General features: G+C 37.3%; 1 protein-coding gene across 2 annotated transcripts in view; it reads left to right on the top strand.

Moving 5' to 3' along the window:
• Positions 1 to 25335, top strand: part of LOC105563863 (complexin) — a 129118-nt gene that overhangs the window by 88588 nt on the left and 15195 nt on the right. The window contains exon 1 of one of the 2 annotated variants that reach the window (XM_012015816.1): positions 14063 to 14155. The exons of the other annotated variant lie outside the window; for it this stretch is intronic. Coding sequence (XP_011871206.1) covers positions 14143 to 14155 — 13 coding nt within the window. The 5' untranslated portion in view covers positions 14063 to 14142. Of the gene's footprint in view, positions 1 to 14062; positions 14156 to 25335 lie in introns of those variants that run through there. 2 annotated transcript variants of the gene reach the window in all.

The following is a 25335-nucleotide window of genomic DNA, read 5'->3' as shown; positions in this document are numbered from 1 at the left end:
TACGTGAGATAATATTTATGTGAAGACCACTTGTGCAGCTACAATGTATTTACATTATCATGCACGGATTTTTGACATATTGCAACGAAATATTCTTCGTGTCGAATATTTTGTGTTGGACAATGTATTACGATTAGTTTCAAAAAGTTGTTATTTCTAGGAGAGAATGCGGTTTATTTCGGTAAAATTTACGCACATTGTGGTAGCTTCAACTTTATCCTTGGTTAATCCGTTCATCAGCGTATCGTATTGCTGACCCAGAAACAAGGCAAACATTACATCGAGTTTAAATCTCATATTCCGAACTCGACGGCGCGGTGCGGCGCGGCGGATGTACTTTATTAGATTACAAGCGCAAGCGCTAATATTTGCAATTGTATTTCGAGGATTCGACGACAATCTGAAGACGGCAATTCCGTTAATTGATGCATTATCTTGATGACGATAATGATCATTAATTGATAGTGCTGTGCGCTTATTTCAAATGTTTCGTATCTTTAATTCCCTAGAGATATAGAGTTATTTAAATTACCAAGTTGTGGAATAGCAAAAATTCTCCAACCACTGAAAAATGTGTAAATTACTATATGTAAATTATACTACGTATAACTATAACACATTTAAATCGTACAACATATTTGAATATTGCTTTTATTATATACACGCATAGACATATATTCTCGCCCGTCTTTTCCGACACACGTACGTATATAATTGATCGTACGTATACATTGAATTTCGGAATACTAACTAAATATTATTTCAAATATCGCAAATCCCTTTTTCTCTTGATATTCAAAAAATATTATACGGTATTGCAGTATATTGTGTACGGTATTTATTAACGATTTTTTCAAACCGGTCATTCGTTATTCATGTTTCGTTAAAAAACTACTAGTGGTTCTTTAATTAAAGAAGATTCGGCTGCATTACTTGATAATTTTATTGCTTGAAACAGTGAAAAAATTTAACGCCGAAAAATTAAGCAAATCTCTATTTTGTCCACGTTTTGAAAAATATGGAACGAAGAGATATTTAAGATTCGATGCCAAGCGAGGTAAAGAGACACTAATCCTTCTCTACTATTTAACGATTTCTCTATACAGTTTTAAAGTTTTCTGAGGTTTATGATTTTTCTTGAAATTAAATTTTTTGTTGTTTCGGTTATCTGCAAATTCCGTCTGAAAAATCCGTTATCTGCAAATTCCCGCGTAAATATTCACGAGCATATTGAACATATCAGGCTGTAATTCTCTCTATAAGTAATAACTGCCAGTCTCTTTTCCGTGATGCATTCTTGATTCAGTTAAATGCCTTTGCCATCAGGTGATGGCGAAATCGGTAATTTCTCGAAGCGTTCGAACTCGTAAGTGCGAGGAATACATTTAATTTTACAAAATCGTTTCCTCCGATAGCGGAAACGAGGAGAAGGCGGAGAAAGAGGATCTCTCGTAATTACCATTTAAACGCCAGGTTCGTAGTAGCTGAGTAACCCCTTTGTCGCGCACAAATTGCGAACCAATAAAATTCAGAACCAATTCGCTGAGAAGTTCTTGCTTATTTAACTTGCAAAAATATCCCCCTATATTTCATTGCTGTTTTGGACCGTCCTTTGTGGGGGAGTCATGTATTATATTTCCTTAATTCTTTCAATATCGACACGATATCCCCGACCTATTGTATTTTCTCTGGCCTGCCAATTTTTTATTGAACTTTAAATCAATATTTATTTATTGAAAATTTAATGAAATATCCCATTAAACATTTGGAAGATTTATAATATACCAATACATATTTTTTAATAACATCGAAACTTAAAATACAGAGCTATATCTTAACAAAGTAAGACTTGGATAAATTTTACTTGGATTTCTTTATGGAATAAATTTTTTATCGTTGTAAAATTCGTAGAGTCCCAGAAGTATGAGTGAGTACCGAACGCAAATCAAAAGCTTCTTTTATTCCAACTGTTTATTTGTTTCTTGCCTCTTGTTCAACGAATTATTTTTTCTCCTCTATTCGCACGCTCTTCTCCTTCTCATTTTATCGAAGGAGAGTTATCCTTCATCAGTTTAAATGGATCTTTTCGGATTTCTACTGAAATGTATGAGCACGAAAGAAGAGAATGAAGCGAAGGGGAGGAAGTGTGAGAAAAAGCGCGAGATAGCCAGCCATCGCTTTCAATTCCTCTGCAAATTAATGTCCGATTCGATGGCTTTATCTTGCGAGTAGATATATTTCTTTCATTGAGAAATTCCGGCAAAGTTCCCGCAGCGGGATTAACGGCCTCGTTATGCGTCAAGTGCAAGAGCATCCGAGAATAGAATCCGCGTAGTCAATAGAACTCTTGCGGTAATGCTACGTTATTCATATGAACTTAATCGGATTAAAAGGCCAAAATGTAATATATTATTTTATACAACTGTAATTATTGTAATTACATCTAACTTTAGATAAATTTATTATGATTTCGTTGATGCGCGTGTTACATTTGATCGCACATGTTTTTAAATGATTTTGTGGCAAGTGCGCAACAAAATAATCGCACAAGTGTCAAAATTCAAAATTGCAAGAAATGTTCTAATAGACGAAAATGACGCAGCATTTAATCATATTTAAAAATATCGAGCAAAGACGAAGACAAAATGATATTGAGTACTGCAGGGTGTTAAGTTTTGACAATCGATCGTCGCTCGCGTGACATCGGCTAACTACGGCTAGCGTTTCGAGAGAGGGACTCGGAGAGTCGTGTGCGAGAGACGAGGGAGATAGGACGTGCGTGGTACACCACGAGTATTGAGAGACTTTTTAGAGTTGTGCCTATTAATTTATATTAAAGCTCGAATTAATCCAACTCCTTCGCGTTCTTGCCAAACCACTACTCATGAACTGGAGTGTGGCTATATTTGAGACGTGTCGAAAGGACCGAAAGGGTGAGAACTGCTGTGGAGGTAGTAAATAAAATTTTCGTGCCGAGATCGATCTGTGTCGAAGAAGAAATCTGGCGGGCAGGGAATCGGAGCGACGGCGTGTGATCAGCCAATCGAACACGTCGTCTATCGTAGCGGTCCAGAAAATATAATTTATCGTTCGATTCGCCCAGTCAAGCGTGCGGACGCGTATAAGTGGCGTGTATCCACACGGGCTGCCGCATAAGCTATCGCGTTTCCGCAGGAATGAACGAAAGCGCCTTAATATCGCCGTAACAAAACGCATCATTCACAATATACGCGACGCATACGCGCGCGCAACGCACAACGGAGCGCCGTAATACGTTAACTAGACTCGAGAAGCAAATGTAGCGACACGACGTTGCGACGTCGCCGACAACGTTAAATACCCATTGCTGAGGTTTATATCGTCTCAACTGAGTGGAAGATTTGTTATTATGGTTACGCGCTGGGTTCTGCTACGAGAGGATAAGACGAAAGTCTTTCTGGTTACATCCACAAGGCCTCGCCATATTCTTTTCCCTGCAACTGGGACGCGATCAGCCGATTGATCAGCTCCCTCTCCCTCTTTCCTTCTCCCTCCTTTTTTTTCACCGAAGAAAAAAAATTTGATACGAAGCAATTTTTTTCCCGAATTCTTATTTTTTACTTGGACAGAATAACGTCGCTTCTTATTTTTCCCTCTGTTGTGTAATATATTTTTTTTATCGCTTTAATCTTTGTAACGAGTCGTTTGTACCAGCTTTCCATTCTTATCTCGTCGCGCGGCTGCAAACCGATCTCGAGAGATACGGGCATTTTGGAGAAATAAAATAAAAAATTGCATGCATTTTTAGCACTTATCGTTTAGTCCTTCGTGCGTTTCTCCGCTGTGTTGTTTTTACACTTCAACACGCCGCGACGTTCTGCACACGCATATAAACAGCGATCTATATGATAACGATATTATAATAAAATAGTTATCCAAACGAGCCCGTTATATCCTGAGCTGGTAGATTCCGGTGGTGCAATCGAACGAACGAGCGAAGCCCCACCATCGCGCAGTGTCACCATCGATATCCGCAGTGCCGTTGTTGGCATCCGGCCAAAATCTATCCTCCGCTTCCACACCCCCGCTACGTACTTTGTAAATCGAGGTTACCCGGGCTTCTAGCGACGCGCCCCTTTATCGTCCGAGTTTTCGGGCTGTAATCCGACGGAAGGTCAAGATTGCACTCATTATACAGACTCGGCTGGCCGAATCTGCCGAGGGCAGAATTTGCATGGTGCTCGCTACAGATTTCGCTCGATTGCAATTGCTTGCAATTACAATTCGTGTATCCGCGCTTATGTCGTCGCAATTTATTCAATTCGCCATACACCCCCTGTTACGAAGCAAGGAACGAATATTTCTCCAATTTCTTTCACGGCTCAAAAGAAAATGGCAGCTCCCTATGGTATCCCCCTTTCTCTTCCTTTATCGCCGCGCGGGATTCTCTCACGAGAATTTATGGAGCGGGACGATGAAAACTATCCATCTTTCTTCACGACTTGGCAAACGGGCTTTGTGCGATAACGTCCCCCGGATCGCAGGAGCTATCGCCAGATGTTGATTGGCCTCTGTCATTTTTATCCGCGGACTTTTTTGTTTGTCACATTGTTATGACATCATTGCTGAAAAGATAAATGCATTGTTTTGCGTGACGAGCACTTAAGTGCGATGCCTCGGATCTCCACAGAATAATCTTGACTCAAGATTCTTAGACTCCTTATTCAGAGAAATGTACGACTTGCTTGGAGTCGATGTACACTTTACAATATTTATTAGTAAAAAGAGAAAGCGAGCTTTCCACCGTGTGTGTGTACATTTAATCAAGACAGAATGGATTAATTTTTAATGAAGTAATGAGAGATGGATGATGATAGTTACGTGAATCGCATGAATTCATACAAATAGTCGGCAGGTATATTCAAATTTACTTTCCGACCGTAATAGTTGCTCTGAAATGAATATTGATCCGTTGCATACGAATGCGATTATAACGTGTGCGCAATGTTTGCGCATAAATGTTGTTATAAGATAATTAAACAATTATCTCAAATTAATGTAATCATAAGGTTGAGAAAAAAGAGTTGTGGAATAAAATGTGAATCTTCTATTCGACACTCGATACTTTTCCCCTGTAACAGCCATCGTCATGTGCGTAAACGTGCGCGAACGAGTAGTCGGAAGGAAGAACGGAACTTGGCGATACGTGATATCGCGAAAACGGATCGTCCATACCGTTATGGACAAAATACGAAGACAACGGACGAGGAAGAGATGGGCGAGAGAGATATGGAAATAGTTTCCTTAAAGATGGCGATGCGGCGAAAAGATTTGCGAAGAAAGAAGTCGTTAGAAGGAAAAGTGATAAAGGAATCCTCTCTCGCGTAGGAACTTTGCATAACGTCCTGCGTGGAAGTAGAAAGAAGCATGAAAAATATGGGCATGATGTTAGATGGCTTAATTTCTGCTGTAATGCACGGAAAATGCGATGCTTTCGACGTTAGCGCGAGAAAATCTTTTCGAAATGGAGATTAAGCTTAAGTTCTGTATTTAACGCCGCTTCCCCGGGTAATAAATTTCAGCTCCCGACTGAGAAACGATTGGGTAAATATTATACTGCGTGTGTCGCACGAGAGATACCAGACATGGAAGACGCTCCATTTATCCGTGGGTGGTTAATTTCTTCTTACGTTAAATCGATGATCGACATTATCTTGCGCCAAAGGACTACGCGTCGCGTACAGATCGAGATCTGCTTTGTGTAGAGATCGACTATGCGGGCTGATAACGATATATATTCACTGGCAGATTAAGTAGCAATTAGACCTTTCTAATCTGGGTCCCCCCTTGCAACCGTACCAGCCAACGTACTCTATCTAAGCTGGTACAACCCTCAAAACGGCCCTTCCTAATCCCCATTATCGTTTTAGTCCTTGGAAATCTTCTGCTGAGAAAACATATGGCAATTTGGAGACAATGTTGGAAAGCTAATCTTATTAACTTTCTACGCGATAATAGCTTTGAGGCCTCTTAAGCAACTATTATTACTGAACGATCGGTACAAAGTGCCGTTAATGTGGCAAATTGGTGCAAGAGAGGCGAAAGGAAAAGGACGAAATATCAAAGGAAATTCTAATCGTTACATTTAAGAGATATTGTTAAACTCTAGACGAAATTCTATTGAAACTGGAGCCTCAGATTTTCAATCTAGGGTCTATTAAACCAGTTCTGTTTGGAAATATTGTCAACTTTTTACAATTACATAGCCTTCTAAAAGATTTGATACTATTTTCGCGAAAAGTTCCAAAATTATTAGGTTTAAATAAACTAATAAAAGGATTAAATGCCTTCAATTTTCATCAATTTGTTTCTCTGATAATCCCTATTCTCACTTTATCTTGTTACAGTGTATTGTTATATGTTGCTGCATAAAATACGGTTAAAAGAAATTAAATACAAATAGGTATAGATATACGGGTGCTTTAACTGTTCGGCGCGCACAACACGCTTTTCGATATTTGGCGTGTAACAAGAGAGGCGCTCACCTAAAGTTTTGATGAATGGATGCATATTTAGAGGCGATTCCATTAGAATCCTGCGAGAAATTCTCTTTGAGTATTACGAATGTGATTTCTGGAAGTAAAAGCTGCGATGGCGTAAGGGAATAAGAATGGAATAAGTGGGGGCAGAGAGGCGAGAAAAGTTAGGTGGTGTGTGCGCTTTATGATCGCGGATATATTCCATTTTCGTCTTTCGCCACTTTATCCGTCCGCTTCGGGTAAGGCTAGCTAAGTACATTTGATTGTAAGCTGCCCAGCCAGGTTTAAGGCTGATTTACAGCCGGGTGGTAGCCTTACTCGCACGCACGTGAGTGGACTGTACGTGGTTTCTATTCTCAAGCGCTTGAGCCGTTATTAACTTCACGCGCGGCGCGGCGCGATCCTTCTATCCAGCCGTTTCCACTGAATCTCGCTCTCTTTATTCCTTCCTCATATTTATTACACTTTCGTAGATTTTATTATAAATGCCCTCAGTTGCAATTATTTGTTCCGTTGTATATCTTAAATCGACCGATTTTTTTTTATTATTCTGTATATTAGACTTTCACGTCGTTTTACAAAAATATTTTATTTAACAATTGTTCTACATTCTATTGATCCACTTTTTCTCACACGGTATATGTATATGTTTGTGAAAGAGATATAATAAGAGCACGTAGATGTTCCTTAAATCCTCTTAAGTTTGTTTGTACGCCAGTGATTTATTCAATTTCTTTTAATAAGGCCCGGGTATAGAATATCACAAACCTGCTATACTTGTTTGTTTTAAATCTCCGCGGAATCCCGACATAAATATTTCAATTCTTACGATTTGTTTGTGCGATAAGAAACTATAATACAGTTTTAATTAATTTGCAATCTCTGTTTATTCCAATTCTTTTTTCATGTGCGAAACAACGAGCGATATAAAATAAAAACTGGCAAGTTATTTGAGCAAGACGTGTTTGACCGGGTTACGTTAGTAAGAAAGTATCGAAGTACAAAGGGGGGGGGGAAAAACCTCCTTCGAAGTACAAAAGAAGAGAATTGAGAGGAGGCGAAAGTTGAGAGTGAATGACGAAGAAGGATACGGGAGGGAAGAACGAATGAGTTGGAGGCGAGAAAAAGAGAAGCAACGGTAATTAGACGGATGATTGAGCCCTCCTTAAGAGATGATCCTGACTGGAGGTAGTTGGAGAGACTTGCGGGCGAGGCAAGAGGTGAATAGTGCGATGTTCGATCCTAAACGTGAAATTACTTGGCCGCTGCTATTTAGACGTCGATTGAACAAATAGCTTTCCAGGGGAACTAGTAGTCGCGCAAAAAGCGCACAATGTGGATTAACGATTGGATCATGCGCTATTAACGGCGGCGCAGAAGAGCCGATTAAGCCTACAGAATGTGTCAATCTCGCGTGCGGGCGGCCGCATCATATTAACGTCAAAACCTGTCGCCTCTCTGCATCCCTGCGAAAACCACAAGCGAATGGGTGCTATGCGCTGGCACATAAATTAACTTACATGACATTGACAGCTAATGTTCTACTTTTTATAATTTCATTATGAGTAGTAATATAATTTAAATTTATTATAATTTATGGAGGTTTTTTCGGTAAAATCGGGAGAAAGAGACGGACGAGAGAGGGAGGGACAGATGCTATATACGTAAAGGGTTGAGTTATATATAATTTACAATATATAAGATGTTAAGAATAGCGCGAGCACAATAGCTGTTTAAAGTAAAAATACAGACAGGGTAAAATTGATGATACGATATTTCCTTTACGATCGAAAGACACAGTGACGTCATTATTTTATAATCAAACGAAGGGGCGTACATGTCTCGAGGCGTGAATTGCCGAGAATACATTCTCATAGCACAGGCGACGCTGCCCGGGCTCCCAGTACCCGTTACGACGAGCCTTATCAGCAACCATGCGTTCAACTTAAACTCGTTGCCACGTCGCATAGATCGTTGTTGTCCGCTAATTCGCCATTATTAATACCGATAACAACGTGAATTTACGAGACGAAAGTTATAGAATTTTCTTAAAAAGCAACGCTTCCCTCCGCCAACGTGCAATCAAAAATTTTTAACATCTTATTATTTCATCAAGAATTAAGAAAGAATATCACATTATACCTGAGATTTTGTCAGTAGTAAGATTGTGCATTGAAAATTTGCATTTAAGGGGATGCTGGAGTGGTTTGATTTACCGACAGAGTCGCATACAGTTTTTGGAGGTTTGTAAAGAAACGTAACCTCAATATGTCATATTATAGATACAAATGAAAATAATTATGTAGCATTTATGTACAAACTAATGCCAGACCCAAGTGTAGAATGCATAGTAGAACATTTTCATATAAAAAACATTGAGGTTTGAAGTCTAATTCGTATCGCATTATGTATTGCAATATTTGTAATACATAATGCGATACGAATTAGACTTCAAATCTCAATGTTTTTTATATGAAAATGTTCAACTATGCATTCTACAATTGGGTCTGGTATTAGTTTGTACATAAATGCAAATAATAAGATTTACAAACGCAAAAACGGTATCCGACTCTGTCGGTAAATCAAACCACTCCAATGAACTTCGTTCATTTTCATATCTATACGATTTTTGTTGTACCGTCGAGAATATCCGGTGCATTTATTAATATACTTGACAATTAATCGATTTTTAAAAAATAAAAATAAAGATTTGGAAAACAGGAAAGTAATTATATAACATAAATTATGTAAAGACGGAGGAATAATTCCTTATATGTTACTTTGGAATGTAAGCACATTGGACACTGTATTAATAGTCCAATTCTTAATCTATCGCGCGTAATTGCTCATACAAACATTGTACTATAGGTGAGAAGGGAACCATAGTCCACGCATCGTCGTGGTCGGACTGCAGACAGTCCGCTGCCAATCATTATATCCCTGGCATGCGAACATACCACTGTGTGCGAAACGGGGTATGCGAGAGGGTCAGGGGACGTTCTGCTGGTCGATGAGGGAATATGGCAGCACGGCAAGGGATGTGACGAGAGTGGTCGACGAGAGCACGCTCTCGGGAATGAGGGGGGTGACAAAGGGCGAGCACTATATTGGCATACCAACGGTGTGGGCGATATAGAAATACTTCAAGAACAACTTTATAGCGCGAGAGCCTGCCGACTCGAGATTCCTCCCTCGGAGATTGCCTACCTTACTCCCTTCACTGGTGTGCAAAGATGAATACAAGCCTAGAGTTAAGCTACGTGAACTCGCCGAGTATTAATATGGAACAAGTTGGAGACAACATTGATGAAAAAATTTACAACGATTCACTTCATAAAACGCCCACCTTCTAGTCTTTAAAATTACGAATTAATTCTCAATCTGGAGAATTATACGAGAGGCAGATTTGTTTCATCGATTTCATCGAAACTTATTGCAATTACGTAAATAAGCGAATGTATGTTAACTACGTTACTTAATCGAACAATGAATTCTCCTACAAAATTGGAAAATTAATTGATTTGTCCTTCCAGCGATTTCTGCCATTATTAACTTGTTTTGTAACTTGTAAGATAGGATGATCAAATCGTCGATTACTGTTGAAAAGCAATGTTGTTGAATAGATTTTCAATAACTTTTAAAATATCTTAATTATCTTGAAACTCATACATTTTTAAATATTAAGAATTATGAACGAAATAAAGGAGAAATATTGCGCTTTATTGCGTAAATCGCCCATGCTCGATCTGCGGAAATTTATGCGTAGCATCTTCACGGAGTTTTATTAATGTTGTTATCTCGATACTTTACGTTAATAATTTCCTTATCAATTAAAGTAATTCCATTATCGTGTCTGTATTTTGTTAGCAACATTTGTACGGAGGTTATTTTTCCTCGTGAAAAATATTGTTCCTGCATAAATAATCAATTTTAGATTTTCTTCTTTCTTTAGACACGTTTCTAAACGTTTAGTTGCAATTGGTGTCTAAAGCGGTCGCGCGTGTCTGACCAAATCTCCGCTTGTTCCACTGTTATATCAGCACACGTGTCTGTATATAAAGCCACGTGCATATGTCGGAATTCTCGAACTCAATCAAACGCAACGCATTTGACGTGATTGAAGCCATCAAGGCGTGCTTAAACGCTACTAACGGAATAACCTGCGCCAAACACACAGTTCGCGTGTTCGTACTTTTCACCATTATTAGCCGAAATACCGCGATTTATTCATTACATTATTTTTCCCTTTCAATTCCCTCGTGTCCGTTCTTACAAAAATCTTGTTTGCCAATTATCAAAATTGAATAACGCTTCGACGATATTATGAATTAATGATTAATATAAATAAAAAGTAAATGTATATAATTGCGGATTTTAAATAACTGAAAGGGAAGAAGTTTCCAAGTTGGTTTCTCAATAACAAATTATATTTTTTTAATAAATTGCGTTCTTCAAATGTTCGTTTTCCTTTATAATCCGAAAAATTTGTTTCCCTTTTCGTAAAATCGAGTTTGCCGAGTCTGCGAATTATCTGTGTCTTGCAAAACACGATCGTATTATTTACAAAACACATGTATCAAGCCAGATAGCTTGCGGAAAATGTGGCGGCGAGTCGCATAAGCGAGCGAGGAGGTCGGTCAGAGTGATTTAGGCGAATCAGTAACCCGCGGTGTTGCGTTACTTGTTTACTGCCGTAGCACCCGTTGCATTATTCAACAGCCGCCCATATTTATCAAGCCGATAGTCAAGCAGGGTGGCAGCAAGTACGAACGATACGTAAACGCGTAAAAGGAAGTAAACGATAGTGGGACCTTTGTTAAGGATCGTTTCCTATGGATGACTTTTCCTTTCTCCCGCTTGCAATTGGCTAAAAGCATAGATATTACATTGTACAAAAAAGAAACAAGATAAAAGGTGGCTTTTCCAGGTCTTTTTGAGCCATGTATAAGGCAACTGTTATCTGTAACTGATAGCAGAGATGGAAAGATAAGGCGTTTCTTCAATTTGAAAAATTAATTTTCTCAACAGCATAACTTTTTACGAAAAAGTTTTATTATAAACATTTTATTAACTCGTTTCATTTAAAATCATTACTCTCCTTACAATTAGTTGTACCATCTATTATAGAATATCCCGCGTACATTTTCTAAGTACATTTCAATTCTCTTTATAATTCGCAGAGGCACAGATTGAGATTCTTTTTGAGAGATTTGAAGCAAAAGTTTACTTTCTTTTCGACAATTTTCTAAATTTTAACATTAAATACGTATAAACAAGTATTAATTTACAAAGATGCAAGCAAGAATACATAATTTTTGTAGAAGGGAGAAATTGCAATTAGCAAAGCGCGGATCATTTGCACGCAAGTATTCCGAGTGAAGGCGGAAAGCCATTAAGGAATATTCCCACGTGTAGAGCGCACTTAATGAGCGATATAATTTATTGGGTCTACTCGCGGGTAGTAGTTAATAGGGTCTGCGACCTACGACCCATTAACCGGAGGTCGATTGCGAGATATCGTTGGCGAACATCTGTCATACCTTGTGCACGATAGGCCAGAGTAGGGCCAAGCCCTAAATTACCCAAAAGAGTTTAAAGTTGGACGAGAATATCAAAGTTGTTCTGTCCAGATTATTTCTGGACAGGTAAAGAAGACTTGGAAACCGCCATGGTTATTGGGAAATTTAAACATTTATTAATTACCTCGACATCTAGTGAAGTAATAACACGAAGAAATCGATGCCTCTGTTACTGTCTTTCCATTATTGTTTTATAATACTTGTAAATTGAATGCGAAAGGAAGAAAGACATTTCAATTTTCATATTTGAGTATTGAAAAATTTTCAGCAGATTTTTATTAACTACTAATTTGATTATTTTGAAATGTCTAAAGTTATAAACAGAAGTGAAGCTTGTTCTTTTGCTATTTTTGTTATTTCTTCCGTTCACGTTCCACGTCGTTTCATAGTTCTGAATCAGCTTAAGTACTCCTGCAATATTTATCACTGTAGTTCTTAGAAGTTTCGTTTGCAAATATTTATACAAGGTAGCAGACAATTCACTCGCTTCTTCTCGGCTACGAACGGAGAATACAATAATGCTGAACAATATAACGCGACAATATAATCCTTCACAGCACTAAGTTATCAGCCATTCCTCTGCTAACCCACTTATATAACGGTGTTCATAAACTGTTATTCTTCAGCTTAGAAACTTTAAGGACTTTGCATTAAGTACTTTATATGTGTATGTATATTCGTTTGTCTATTTTATTATTTCGAATCGCATGTGTAGACTAACGTAAAAATCTGTTTTCATCTTTCTAAGCATTTATGCATAGTTGAGACAGCCAGATCTATCAAAAGTAGCTTTTGCAAAGTGCCTATTAGAAATTTTGTCGACATATTGTCAGTAAATACGATGGAATTTACCGACAGATTATAATGACAGGTGGATTGCAGAAATCAAACAGAATCTACGATTTAAATGGAATATGTATCATTTAAGTGATTACGAAATGATAGATTCTGCTCGGTTTCTGCTGGCAGTCTGCTGTCAGATTATGTCGACAGATTCTGGTGGCAGAACACGAGCTTAATGCGGACGCAGTTGATGACCATCTACCGCAATCTGTTCGAATCTGCGGACAAACTATTGCTGATATCACGCTTAATGGGAGTTTAACAAATAAAACTTAATTCTTAACTGATTTCGAAACTTTGACACAATTAGTGATAAAAGATTTTCACATAAATCTATTTTTTTCCAATTTCCAAAACAATTGTTTCGGGAGAAAGCATATTTAGAAAAATTTGTAATAAACTATTAGCTTATGTTTACAAGAAAGGATCTTTATACGTTTACATACTTTTATTCCAATTAAAATCTTTTTGTTAGAGAAACGCACTTGAATTTCTTAAAAATTTGCAATTTTGATTCAGTTTGACAAGCACTTATTATACATCACACTTACATCACAGTGTCATAGAAACGGTAGAACACGCGGTATCGTCTCTTTCTTTGTAAGGATTATTCAATATCTTTGTGCAATTGTACTTGGCTCTTTTTACAAGAGATGAAATTTTCACCACCGTGCTGTCACAGCCGGAGAAAGCATTGGTTACACAAAATAAATCTGTATTTTACTCTGCAGCTTTGTCCGGCACACTGCACGCGTTATTCCATCACTTCATTCCCCGTGACCCAGTCGAGCCGCTTAACCGGCTGTACAAGCTCGACGTCGCTCACCACCGACATTCCATTCTTCGTTCTCCATATCGAGAGGTGTCGGTGTCGCATTCCGTCCCATCCTATTCTATAGGAAGGCCGATCATGTCGGTTATAGGGACGGCAAAAATATTGCGCGGCAGATAGGGGTAGAAGGGAACCAGCGGTACCACTAGAGAGGAACTGAACATTTTTCTAGCTCCCCTCCAGCCCCTCCACGCCGGCAAGCACGCCCATCCTGGTAGTGGGGGGTGCGCACCCCCGTAGAGGGCTGGTGGGGACAGACAGGGGTTGCGGCGGCGGTGGTGGTGGTAGTCTCCGTGGCGAAGTCTGACCGTTACGGCACCAGTACTACTGTCGCCACTATCACGAGTGCAGGCCATCACGGGACTCAGTCATGGACATACTGGGTATGTCCTATTCAAAACCAAGCATGCACTACTTAACCGCTTATTGATCTCGTACGCTCCGATTGTCGAAATCGATCCGCTCCCTCGGGAAAAAGAAAATTTCACGTATTCATGTTTCATCGCGGCCGCACGCTTTAACTCGCGAGTGTCGGCGGGACTGTCTGCGACCCTTTCTTAATCGTGAGACCTCACCTGGATCAAAGGATTAAGGTATTGTGGCCGAAGGGAAAAGTTCAAAATCACTGGATTGGTGATTCTACTACTTTTCTCTGTAAATCTTTGCTCCTCTCTCTCTCTCTATTTCTCTCTCACTCTGTCTCTCTCTCTCTTCTTCCCTTTTTCTTTTTCTTTTCCAAAACACACCATTAATTTGACAAGAAGACAATGTGTGAGATTATGTTTGAGACTTTGCTTTACATCTGTATTGAAAAATTAATTTTATTATCCAACTACTTGGATAATAAAATTAATTTTTTTTACATTTTACGTGTATTTTCACTTATTTCCAATACAATTTCTTTTCAACGTATAATATATGTATATGTATGTGCAAAATTGTGGAACTAATTTCACTTAAAATACAATAAAATACAATTAAATTAAACGTAAAATTTTAATTTCTGCAAACTAAAACATAATATATAATAAAACAGATATTTCAATAAAATCGTTTATAACAGCATGAACAACCAGTAAGGCAATTTAAATACAAAATATGTATTTTAGTTCATCGATAAATAAGTAAACACGTGTTCGCAGAATCTTTGACAAACGCCGTGTTATATGTTAAGTATAACTCCTGCAATGTATTCGATATATTTTATATGCGCGTTTGTATTAAAAATATTGAAATAAAAATATAGGAGTACCAGTGTGGACACAATACATACGTGTTTGTGTGGGAAATAAAAAAAATACCTTGTGAAACATCGTTTATTCACTCGTGTCAGTTGTGTATTCTTGTTTTTATACGAAAACATTTATATACTTCTCCATTTTACTATCATCTTGGTGTTGTTTTTTTTTAAAGAAATCACAGCGTTTAGATTTTACATATTCTGACAAGAATAGTTGATCAGTTTTTGTGGAAAAGAAAAAATTCTTTTTAATTCTTTACAAGACTTAAATTGTTAGACGTGTGGTTTATTTTTTATGCATTCAGCAATTTTCTTATTTAATAAATTTATGATATCTAAAAGAGTTCGTTTTTATTATTATGGATTAAAAATAAAGTTTTATTACCTATAAATTGCTCAGTTCTTCCATCTCAATATTGAAATAAAAGTTTTGTTTCAAAAAAGTAACCAGAAAATTTTTAATACTCTACTTTTAAAATAGTCTAAAACATTTTTATTCTTAAAACTACGACAATTGCTTCTGATTTAAGTTGTGGCAGTGACAATATCGCAATAAATATGTTTGATTAATTTACTAGTTTTCATGGATGAGTAAATTTCTCTTTCAAAATTAAAAGTTTCTGAGGGCACTTTAATTTAAAAAAACGATACTTATTTATATTATTTGATCGATTGACACTTTGATAAAGTTATTCGATACCTTTATATTCATTACACGGGAGAAATATCTTCATTAGCAAAACGAGCTTTCGCATCATCTCCATTACGATTACGATTCGATTATCGATGCTGGAGATTGAAATTCTGCTGTAACTCAATTTATAATGAAAATCTTCGAGTAACTTAGTCGATGGGTGTCGAGATCGTTCTTGAGATAATTCTCTTCCAGACACCGGAAGCATAATTGAATTTCACGTCATCGACTTAGAAGCGCGTCCGCTCCGAAATAAGCTTGTCCTCTCGAGCCCGCCTTCTAATGAGTACCATCTGTCCTTGCATCTCTTCTTTGTAAAGTTTTGCACTGCATACCACATACTCGACCTACTTTTATTTTATATATGCAACTTCTGAATTTAAAAAGAAATAAGTGTCTATAGATAGCCTTGAAAGATATGACAAATAATGACACACGATCTCTCTTTAGATAATTTCTTTTAGATAATCTGTAAAGTATTTCATAGAATGTTAATGTTTTACAGAGTTGCTTGTATTCTAATTTAGATATTAAATTTTCTAAAACAATTACAATCTCTAATCCGCCCTATGTACTTAAACAAAGCAAAAAGAAATCTTGGATTGTAACCATATATGATGTTTATCCTTAGATTATCTATAAGAGTAAACCCATGATATATCCACAAGTAAACCCATGATGTATCAATAATAAAGTCGAAGATTAAGAGGTAGTAAAATCGCTGAATGAAAAATTGTTACCTTAAAGCGACTACTCTACTATTTTTAAAACTAGTATGCTTTAAGTGCGCTTTCGAGACTTCCCGTATTCCCTCGATGTTTCAAAAATGCAACAGAGCGGACACACCTGCACCATTTCAAGATAAACGAAATATTGAAGGCGGAAATGTCGAAGCGAAGGGCGGCTGACTATACTACACAAACTGTTTTCACGAATGATCTCGTTGTTTAATCGAGCAATCAAGTTTTATGAGAGAGAAGAAAATTTATCGCGTTTAACAACTAGAACTTCAATCTGAGATAAAGCATTATTCGTATGAAAGATAATACACAGATATTGTACTAAAAACCTAAGAGCTATAAATTCAGACTTTAGTTTTACATATATAGATTTTACATAATAGATTCTAATCATAAAAATTGATATTAAATAATAAAAATAAATACATAAATGCCAGAATTTTCGCGTTAACGAATTCAAAAAGTGAGCGGCGCAAACGTAGTCTTGTCAAACATTTCGTATTTCAGCTCTTTCCGCAAAGATTATGTAACATTGAACGATGGTACTGCCGTTTTTCTCCCTCAAGTAGAAACTTTTCGATGCTACTTTCGTGTTCCTCGGTTTGTCTCATCCAAGGCGATAAAGTCTTGCCAAGAAAAAGTAGGAAGTCCGTTGTGAATTTATATTTTGGAACTCTCGAAGGAGCCGTTTACAGATGGCGTCAATTATTGTATATGTAAGTCAGTGATCATGTCTTAACCAGAGCCATTCAACATTGGTGAGAAAAATGTGTTTTAACTATTTTATATACTATTATTGAATTTAAAAAGAAGAAAGAAAGAAGAGAGAGAAGAGAGCAATATAGAAATAATATATTTATCTAACAATACCTTTTTAAATAATTTATTCAAGATTTCGTATTGTGCGATAAATCTTATTTCATTATATAACAAATCATCCAATACAAAATTCACTGTTACTCTTCTTTGAAGCGCATTCACGTGCGTGCATGCATACATGTGAAACGTCCGCGAGAGGGGCATTCGACCGTATGAGCAGATCAATATACTAACACGACCCATAAATAACACGTTGACAAAACAGTCTGATGTTCTACTCCCTTTTCTGCCGAAGAGAGTAACACCCGTGCACTGTGCACTGGTAACGTTTCGTAAGTTATTGCGCTTCTGGAGTTGAGATCGAGAAGATGCTACATCTTTTCTCTATCTTTTCTCTTTCGACAAATATGGCCAATAAGAAAGATGACAGATACGAATTCAGCAATTTTTCGTTATGGGCTTACATTTTAATTTTTTTCTTGTAAGAAACAAGATTTACTAAATAACAAATGCGTTTTTCAACAATTGTAATTGGTACACGTAGATCAACGTTCTGGAGCAAATTCGATAATTCTTGGGAAAAAGCTCTTTCGTCATTGTATCTAAATAAAAAAACTATGTCCATTATGCAATACGCCCCTTTAGCTTTCATGAACAAAAATACGAAAAACATTTTTTATGTTTCCAATAATTTCACCAATATTGCGTCAAAAAGAATATTCTGTTTACAAAACTTACTGAAATACGCTGCATAAATATGTTCGGAAATAATGTTATTGCTTGAAATGACGACTCGAAATATAAATCCAAAAAGGATTTGCATCAGAAGAACGAGGATCGTTGGAAAATTTATCCTGCGAGGACATACATGCTATAACACACATTAATTCTAAACAGCGCCCTTGCACGATGCAACGTGTAAAATTGCTGAACAAGTGTCTTGGCTCTCCTCTTTTCGCTTATTCAACAAAGTCATTCTCACGTAGTCAGCAACGCCGCGATAATGGAGGCCATTTAGTACAATGCGAACGAGCGGTAAAGTGAAACGGCCACATGTGCAAATATCTGCATACAATCATATTTGATTTGATAATTAAGTTTATATTGAAAACACATATTTAAATTCAAATATAAAGAGTGCATTTTACAAATACACGTGGATTCGTCTACACGAATAAATAAATGGATAAACGAAGAACTCTTCTGCGATTATGCGCTTATTTTAACGATGCTTTCGCTATTAGAAGCAATTGCGCTTTTTGGAAGCTACGCTCTTAGCATAAAGTTCTTCGTTTTAATCAAAGGCCTCCTCTTGTTCTCGTTTTGCCAAAAAGAGGGAAGATTGATACTTTCGTGTTTTGCGAGTTATTTTATTAATGCCATAATAATTTCTGTTATTACGGATTTCTGTTATCAATAATAAGAATATTATTTCCTATAGCTTGTCGTAGCGATATGTCTCGACAAGACAAAGGTTAAGCGCTACGCGATAACCGCACGGATAACCGCATGGCTATTGTAATTCTCTTCTCCTTTCACCTCTTGAGACAATTGCGATCGGCTCACGAAGCGTATCGCAGGTTGAAGCAGCCTGTCGTGCGACTCGACAATCTCGTGAAGTAAGTTCAGACATACGGCGTGAACCTACTGCGATTTAACCACGAGAGAAATTACCTCGCTATTGTACATATAATCTGAAGCGAGCTCGTACAGTACGAATCGACGTGTGTTGCAGCTGCCAAAGGAATAATCAATAGGACTAATTCCGTGCTTTGAATACAACAAACGATAACTGTAATATTTCGGGAAAAAAAGCAAACATTAGATAGTTGAAAATCAAAGCAAGTTGTGCAGTGAATGTAAGATTTAAGACAGAAATGCAGCAATAGTAAAAAAAAATTTGTATAATATCAGAAAGCCAATAAATCGATCAGGAGCGTTTCAATCTTTATTTTAAATGGTTACCAATTTAGAGAGTAAAGTATCTTTTTCACAATCAACACCTGCATAAAAAAAATTACAAAAAAAGAGTTGTATTATTTTCCATTTTGTATCTGGCTTATATCGGCTTTCAGTTTTTTTAGAATTTGCATATATATTAAGCAAAAAAAATTGTCGGAAAATGTTATGTGCATATTTGTGTTGTTAAGAGAATAATAAAAATTCAGCTGAAAATTCAGTCATATGTTACGTCCTATACTTATCAAACATTTTCCAAGTGGAAAAAATGGTTAGGTCCCTCTTTATAATGATTTAAATGCGTCCCCTTTAACATTTACTTAAGCGTGTACGACCACGATCATTAATCTTAACACCCGCGATAAATCTCTCGCCAAGCGGAGAAATTCCACGTCAATACCGAAGCAAAATTCTCTACGTCAATAAATTGCGGGGAAAAAATTGTGACGAAGGGAAAACTGAAATCAGTAGAGGGGAATTTTGGACGAAGAGGAAGAGAGAGAGAGAGAGAGAGAGAGAGAGAGAGAGAGAGAGAGAGAGAGAGAGAGAGAGAGAGAGAGAAAGGGGGAGGGGCAATAGGAAAAGGGAGAGAGAAAATGTCTCTAGGTGATGTTGGAGAGATTTACATACCGCGCGAGACCGGAACAATCAACTTCTAGCACGAGAACTCTCGCTCTTCTTCGCGACACTTCTACCACGGAGGAAACGCTGATACGGCCACCCCTACCGGAAATGAACAACCAAGTATCAAGCCAAGAGTTGATTTTCGAGAACTCTACGGCTCGTCAAATAACAACAAAAATTGTCATGGGAACTCGTTTTTCTCGCGCGCGAGAGAGAGAGAGTGACTAATAAATTTGTCTTCAAATGGCTGCATCAATCACAAAGTCTGTACATTAACAGTTTCTATTATTTTGAGCATCCTAGAATAATAGCTGAATTCTTTGTTGCGTTCGAAAATGGAGATTCCCAAACACCGAGTTGTAAATATTACTTAATCTAGCCTGACCTAAATTTAATTCCTAATCAATTGTAACTCGCGTTGCATTCAACGATCGAATCAAAGTGCAACAACCATGTTAAGCGATCGATGCTCACGATTGAACTTGAAGCCGCATCAATAGGAGCAAATTCTGGAGATGTGGTTAATTACATCGAAGTGGCTTAATCAAGACTACTTGACCTAAGCTCAAGGTAACCAGATGCTAGTTATGCTTGGTAGCGCGAGCAAACGTGTCAATGAATGCGAATGTATTAGATTACACATTCGATCGGTTGTTGGCAGATAATCGCATTCGTGCTTGGTACTGCTGTTATGACTATGTAAGTTACGTAAATTGAGATTTTACATACTACATTTTTACCAAACATCACATGTATCATTAGCAATAAACGAAACTGTATGTATAATATTCTTTAAGTATGTCGAACAAATAAACTATATTCTCTTTCGAAATAATTTCCTTCTGAATTCAAGTACAGACGATGCTATCAACATATAAAACAATTTTGCATGTTATCTTCCGTAAGATTGGTAAATAGTTTTACCATTTTTGTTTTTCTGCTCGATGTACACCTAACGTACGTTATCTTTATTTTTATGAAAATAACATTTCCAATAAATAATTCTTTTCACTTTTCACATTTATTATATTATTCTTTTAAAGATAGCAATCATAATAGATACGAAAAGTGAAAGGAATTATTTACTAGAAACGTCATTAGATAAAAGAATTGTGAGAAAACGATACAATGGCACTTTTATTTGATGAAAGTAATATTGAAGAAAAAAAATATAAGGTCTGTGTAAAAAAAAAATAACCCAAGAAAGCACAACTCTTATAATATTTTCTATAAAAGGACTCACCGGATTTAAAAGCGCTCGGACCGTTTTATCGCATTATCTTCGGATATTTTACGATCGAAACGTATCGAGGTTTTCTGGTAATATAATCCAATCCTTCCCTCCAAAACGGCAACTTTTCACCCTTCTCGAGGGGGACAATGTGAACGTACGCCAATATAATCGTGCGAGTGGGCACAAATCCGAGTTCAGGCAGATTTGCATGTAAATCGGATCTCGTAGGAAGTAAAAAAAAATCTGGGACCAGTTTTTTCGAGACTGCGGCCGATTTCGCGAATTATTTCGATACATCAGGATTGATACTGTTCTGTTCCCTCCTATCTCTCTCCTCCCCTTTCTTTTTTGTTTTCTTTCTCTTTTTCCTCTTTTTTTCTCTCCCTATTTCGATGTGCAATCTCGACAGAGAATAAGTGAATCAGAAAATAAAGTGTTGTAGGTTAATCCTGGACTAGCAGAAGCAGGGATAAATTATTGGAACGTATTTATGCTCATACAGTAAGCATAGTATCTGTTGTTAGATAATAATAAAAATGGTCATAAAAATCGTGTTGAAAAATTAAAGCATTTTCTGTTTAATGCCTTATTCGCAATATTCAATTATGTTAAAATCCCTCAAGAAAGAGTACGTCGTTACTATCGGAATTTGCATGTTTTCACTGTTAAAAGCATTCCTGGAATTTACCAATTAAAATACTAACCAGAACGATTTTAAAACTTTCCTTAACACAGCGAATATCTATACATATAACTTTGCGACAAAAGAATTTTCATTTTTCCTTGTAAGTATCCTTTGACGTTCGGGTCATTGTCTTGAAAACTTTTTCACAACCAGTTTAATTTTATTGATTTCACTCTTTCTCAACATTTTATCAACATTTTCGGTACGGCGAACAGACTCGTTAAATACGCGGATAATTACTAAACATTGTTCACACACCATCGGAATGAAACGTATGCGCGAAACGCAATGAAGAGATAAAAGATTAATTGTGTGCATTGCTGCGCGCATTCAATCATACAGGGTTAGAAGGAAAAATATGTTTGCGAACACATAACTGTGTCGGGCCACGTATTCCAATTTGGCATTCTTGCATTTTTAAAAAGCGCAACATGCATTTATAAAGCTTTATTACGTGGCCAAAGGAAAGTAGCTAGTTACAAAGCTCGATAAAAACGTTAAACCTATATAGAATGGTACAAGAGAATTGCAGTCCTCTGCCTTGCACATGCATTACTTGCACGCTAGGCAAAATATCCTTGAGTTGAAGGCGCATATATAAAAGAGAGATGCTATCGTAACGTGCTACAAACCGCACGTATACCAAACCTAAACTCGCACGAAAGAAGATAACGGACGAGAATACTTACATGTAGTTGTAAGCGTGTACAGTGCACCACGTTATCGCGTCATTATATATCCATGTTAGAAAAAGGTACCTTACCTCACGTTACAAAGTCAAGATTAAAAGGCAAAATTAGTATTATCTCGACTTAGATATTTTATTAATTTAATTAGATATCTGCAGATTATATAAATAGGAAAAATACATAATTGTATGTACCGTAAATTGTCTGCCAAAAATGAGAAATCTTTCGTTATATATGTGATTATTTTGCATTATGAATTATTTCCCCAATTATATAAAATATACAAAGGCGCCTCCACGTTATATTCCGGATGCAATATTGATAGGATCGGAGAAGAGTGGCGTTTTTTTTAACTTTGCTAAAGTAGTCATAAGCTATACCGATTTCTAGATTATATTGATTCGTAGATTATATTATATTAAGTTTCACCTTGTATATTGTATCAGATAATAATTTTATATCGCTGCGATTTAAAAGGATGAAGCTGCACATTCTGACAGCAGTTCAATTAAAAGTTATAAATGCACAGAGTTCCACGAATGTGGAATAAAAAAAATCTGTCACACCGAATCGACTATCGTTGATTTGATCATCAGCTACATATATACGTCAAGTACAGAATTTCTTCCAGCTCATCCTCGCAAGCGTTCATATGCAAACGGATAATCCGTCCGTTTCAGATGGTTGTCCAATTTTTTTTTTACCTAACCAAGTGGTGAAACAGCCAATACGATCGTCGTCCAACGAGAAACGAGGTGACCGTTTCGATACGGGGCGACTCGTTTGAAATCTCGCAGTAAATTCGTTTCTCCAACATCTGCGCGGCGGTGATTGGACGGCGGATTGTTCGATAAAGCGGCGATCGGCGTTAGCATCCAGCTCGGGTGGGCGAATGAAATCGAGAGAGGGTGGCAAAAGGCTGACTTTCTCTTTCGCGGTTTGTACGCGCTGAAATAGAGCGGTTTTGTTCTTATAAAGGCTAGTTAAAATGCAGATTCTATCAGTCGCTTTAAATGAAGACATACCTCGCGTGCATCGTGACTGACGCGCGTGCGGCTTTTGTATAAAATTGTCTTCAAAGGAAATGGAATTTTAACGAAATTGGGAGGAGTATCAATAAAGAACGGCGTCGACACACAGACGATGCCATAGTTGCCTCTGATCCATTTTCTCAGTATCATGAGCAGCAGAGGAATGTAATAATTTGTTAATATGTTTGGTATAGTAAACAATATAATATGGCCTAGTGAACAAAACCCGTTATTACACTCGACGGATAAATATTTGGCGACTATAATAGAAGATTGTTATATTTCGCGAAGAAAAATTTATCGCAATAATTATTGGATAAATATTTGGCGAATATAATAAGAAATGTTCTATCGATATGCGCGGCGGATAAAATTCATCGTAACGCCTGATGAATAAAACAGAAAGCTATATTTCTGGTAAGTTATAGCCAGATATACGTGTGTGTCTATACGGCGCCGCATCTGCTTATCGACTCCGCAGCTGCTCGCTATTTCCCATGGATGTCCCGTATAATAATGCGGCGCATTTGTTTATCGCTCACGAACGACATTTTAATTTCCCAGCCATTTGTAATAGAGGTCGTTACGAATTTGTGCTACGAGATGCAGATTCAATTAGATACCAATGACAATGCCGAGCAGAACAGCGAATGTTCGTGACACTGGGCCGCAGGTGTTTCAAACGACCGGCCTCTGTGTTCGGAAATGGTATTTACTACTAGCGATTGGTCGGAATTCACTCGGACGCCTGTTACATCGAACGTGTTTCGAACAGTCGCCATGGTACTCTTATTATTGATTATTGCGGCTCTTCCTTACAAGAATACCCTATTATTCACGATAATGGATACTTCTTTTTCTGGGCTAACGAAAAGAGGAGCGTAGATTGGAATGATTTAAAGGCACCACGTATGTGTTGGCGAGATTACTCCTTTTTACATTACGAGCTTCAAGAACGAGAGAAATAGCAGTTCGCCCACCGTTGTCACGGCACACTAGACGATTTCACTCGTAGATCCCGGCACTAAAAAGGACTTTAGTTTTTCGAGAAACTGCATAAAAACCATTTTATTTGAAATACGTGCGAGCTGTGTTTGCGTGTCTGTGTTTCTCACTCGTCTTCGTTTGATATTTAAATGTATATGTACATGAAAAAATACTTGTTTTGTACAAAAATTTACGAGAGTTCTCGGTGCCATTTTAAATCTCACCTGTATTTGCGAAACACATTCGCGCACATCATTTTTGGTGCTGTGATTTTTTCCCCGTGACACTATTTCTAATTTTTGTACACGCGAACTTACGGACAATACTGAATGGAGATAGCCGTTACTGTTTATAGTCCTTTAATATGGCGCTCGTAACTGGGGTGCCAGCCCCGGAGGTACACACGGAAGTGTCGTCACACTTGTTATTTCCCACCGGAAACACGACGTGCGCGTGTATATAGCTGTGCAACGTTGTCACACTATTAATCCTTTTAGGATTAGGGTTTACGATATATACCACATACGTAGTCTGACAACTAAGTTTGTAGATGAAACTTATTTATATTCAAATACAGCTCGTTCGTTTAAATTAATGCTATCTCTTTCGAAATACAATTCTTTTGCGCACATTTGTTCTGACAATTCTGACAATTAGAAGCGCCCTTGACATTCTCTCTGTTTGTACGCTAGTCAGAATTTGACAGAAATGTTTGTTTATAACAAAAACACAAGAAACAATCGAATACACATTATTTTAAATATATCTTTCAATTTTGTTTCGACGCTTTCTTAAAAAAGACTTGATAACAAAATGCCTGAATGTTACATCCCCTTGTTGCCACATACGTAGTCTGACAAC

This window comes from Vollenhovia emeryi, unplaced genomic scaffold (genome assembly GCF_000949405.1).
Source record: "Vollenhovia emeryi isolate VEMERY1.0 unplaced genomic scaffold, V.emery_V1.0 DF939170.1, whole genome shotgun sequence".
Classification (NCBI taxonomy): Eukaryota; Metazoa; Arthropoda; class Insecta; order Hymenoptera; family Formicidae; genus Vollenhovia; species Vollenhovia emeryi.
Note: the sequence above shows the minus strand (reverse complement) of the source record. Positions and strands in the feature narration are given on the sequence as shown.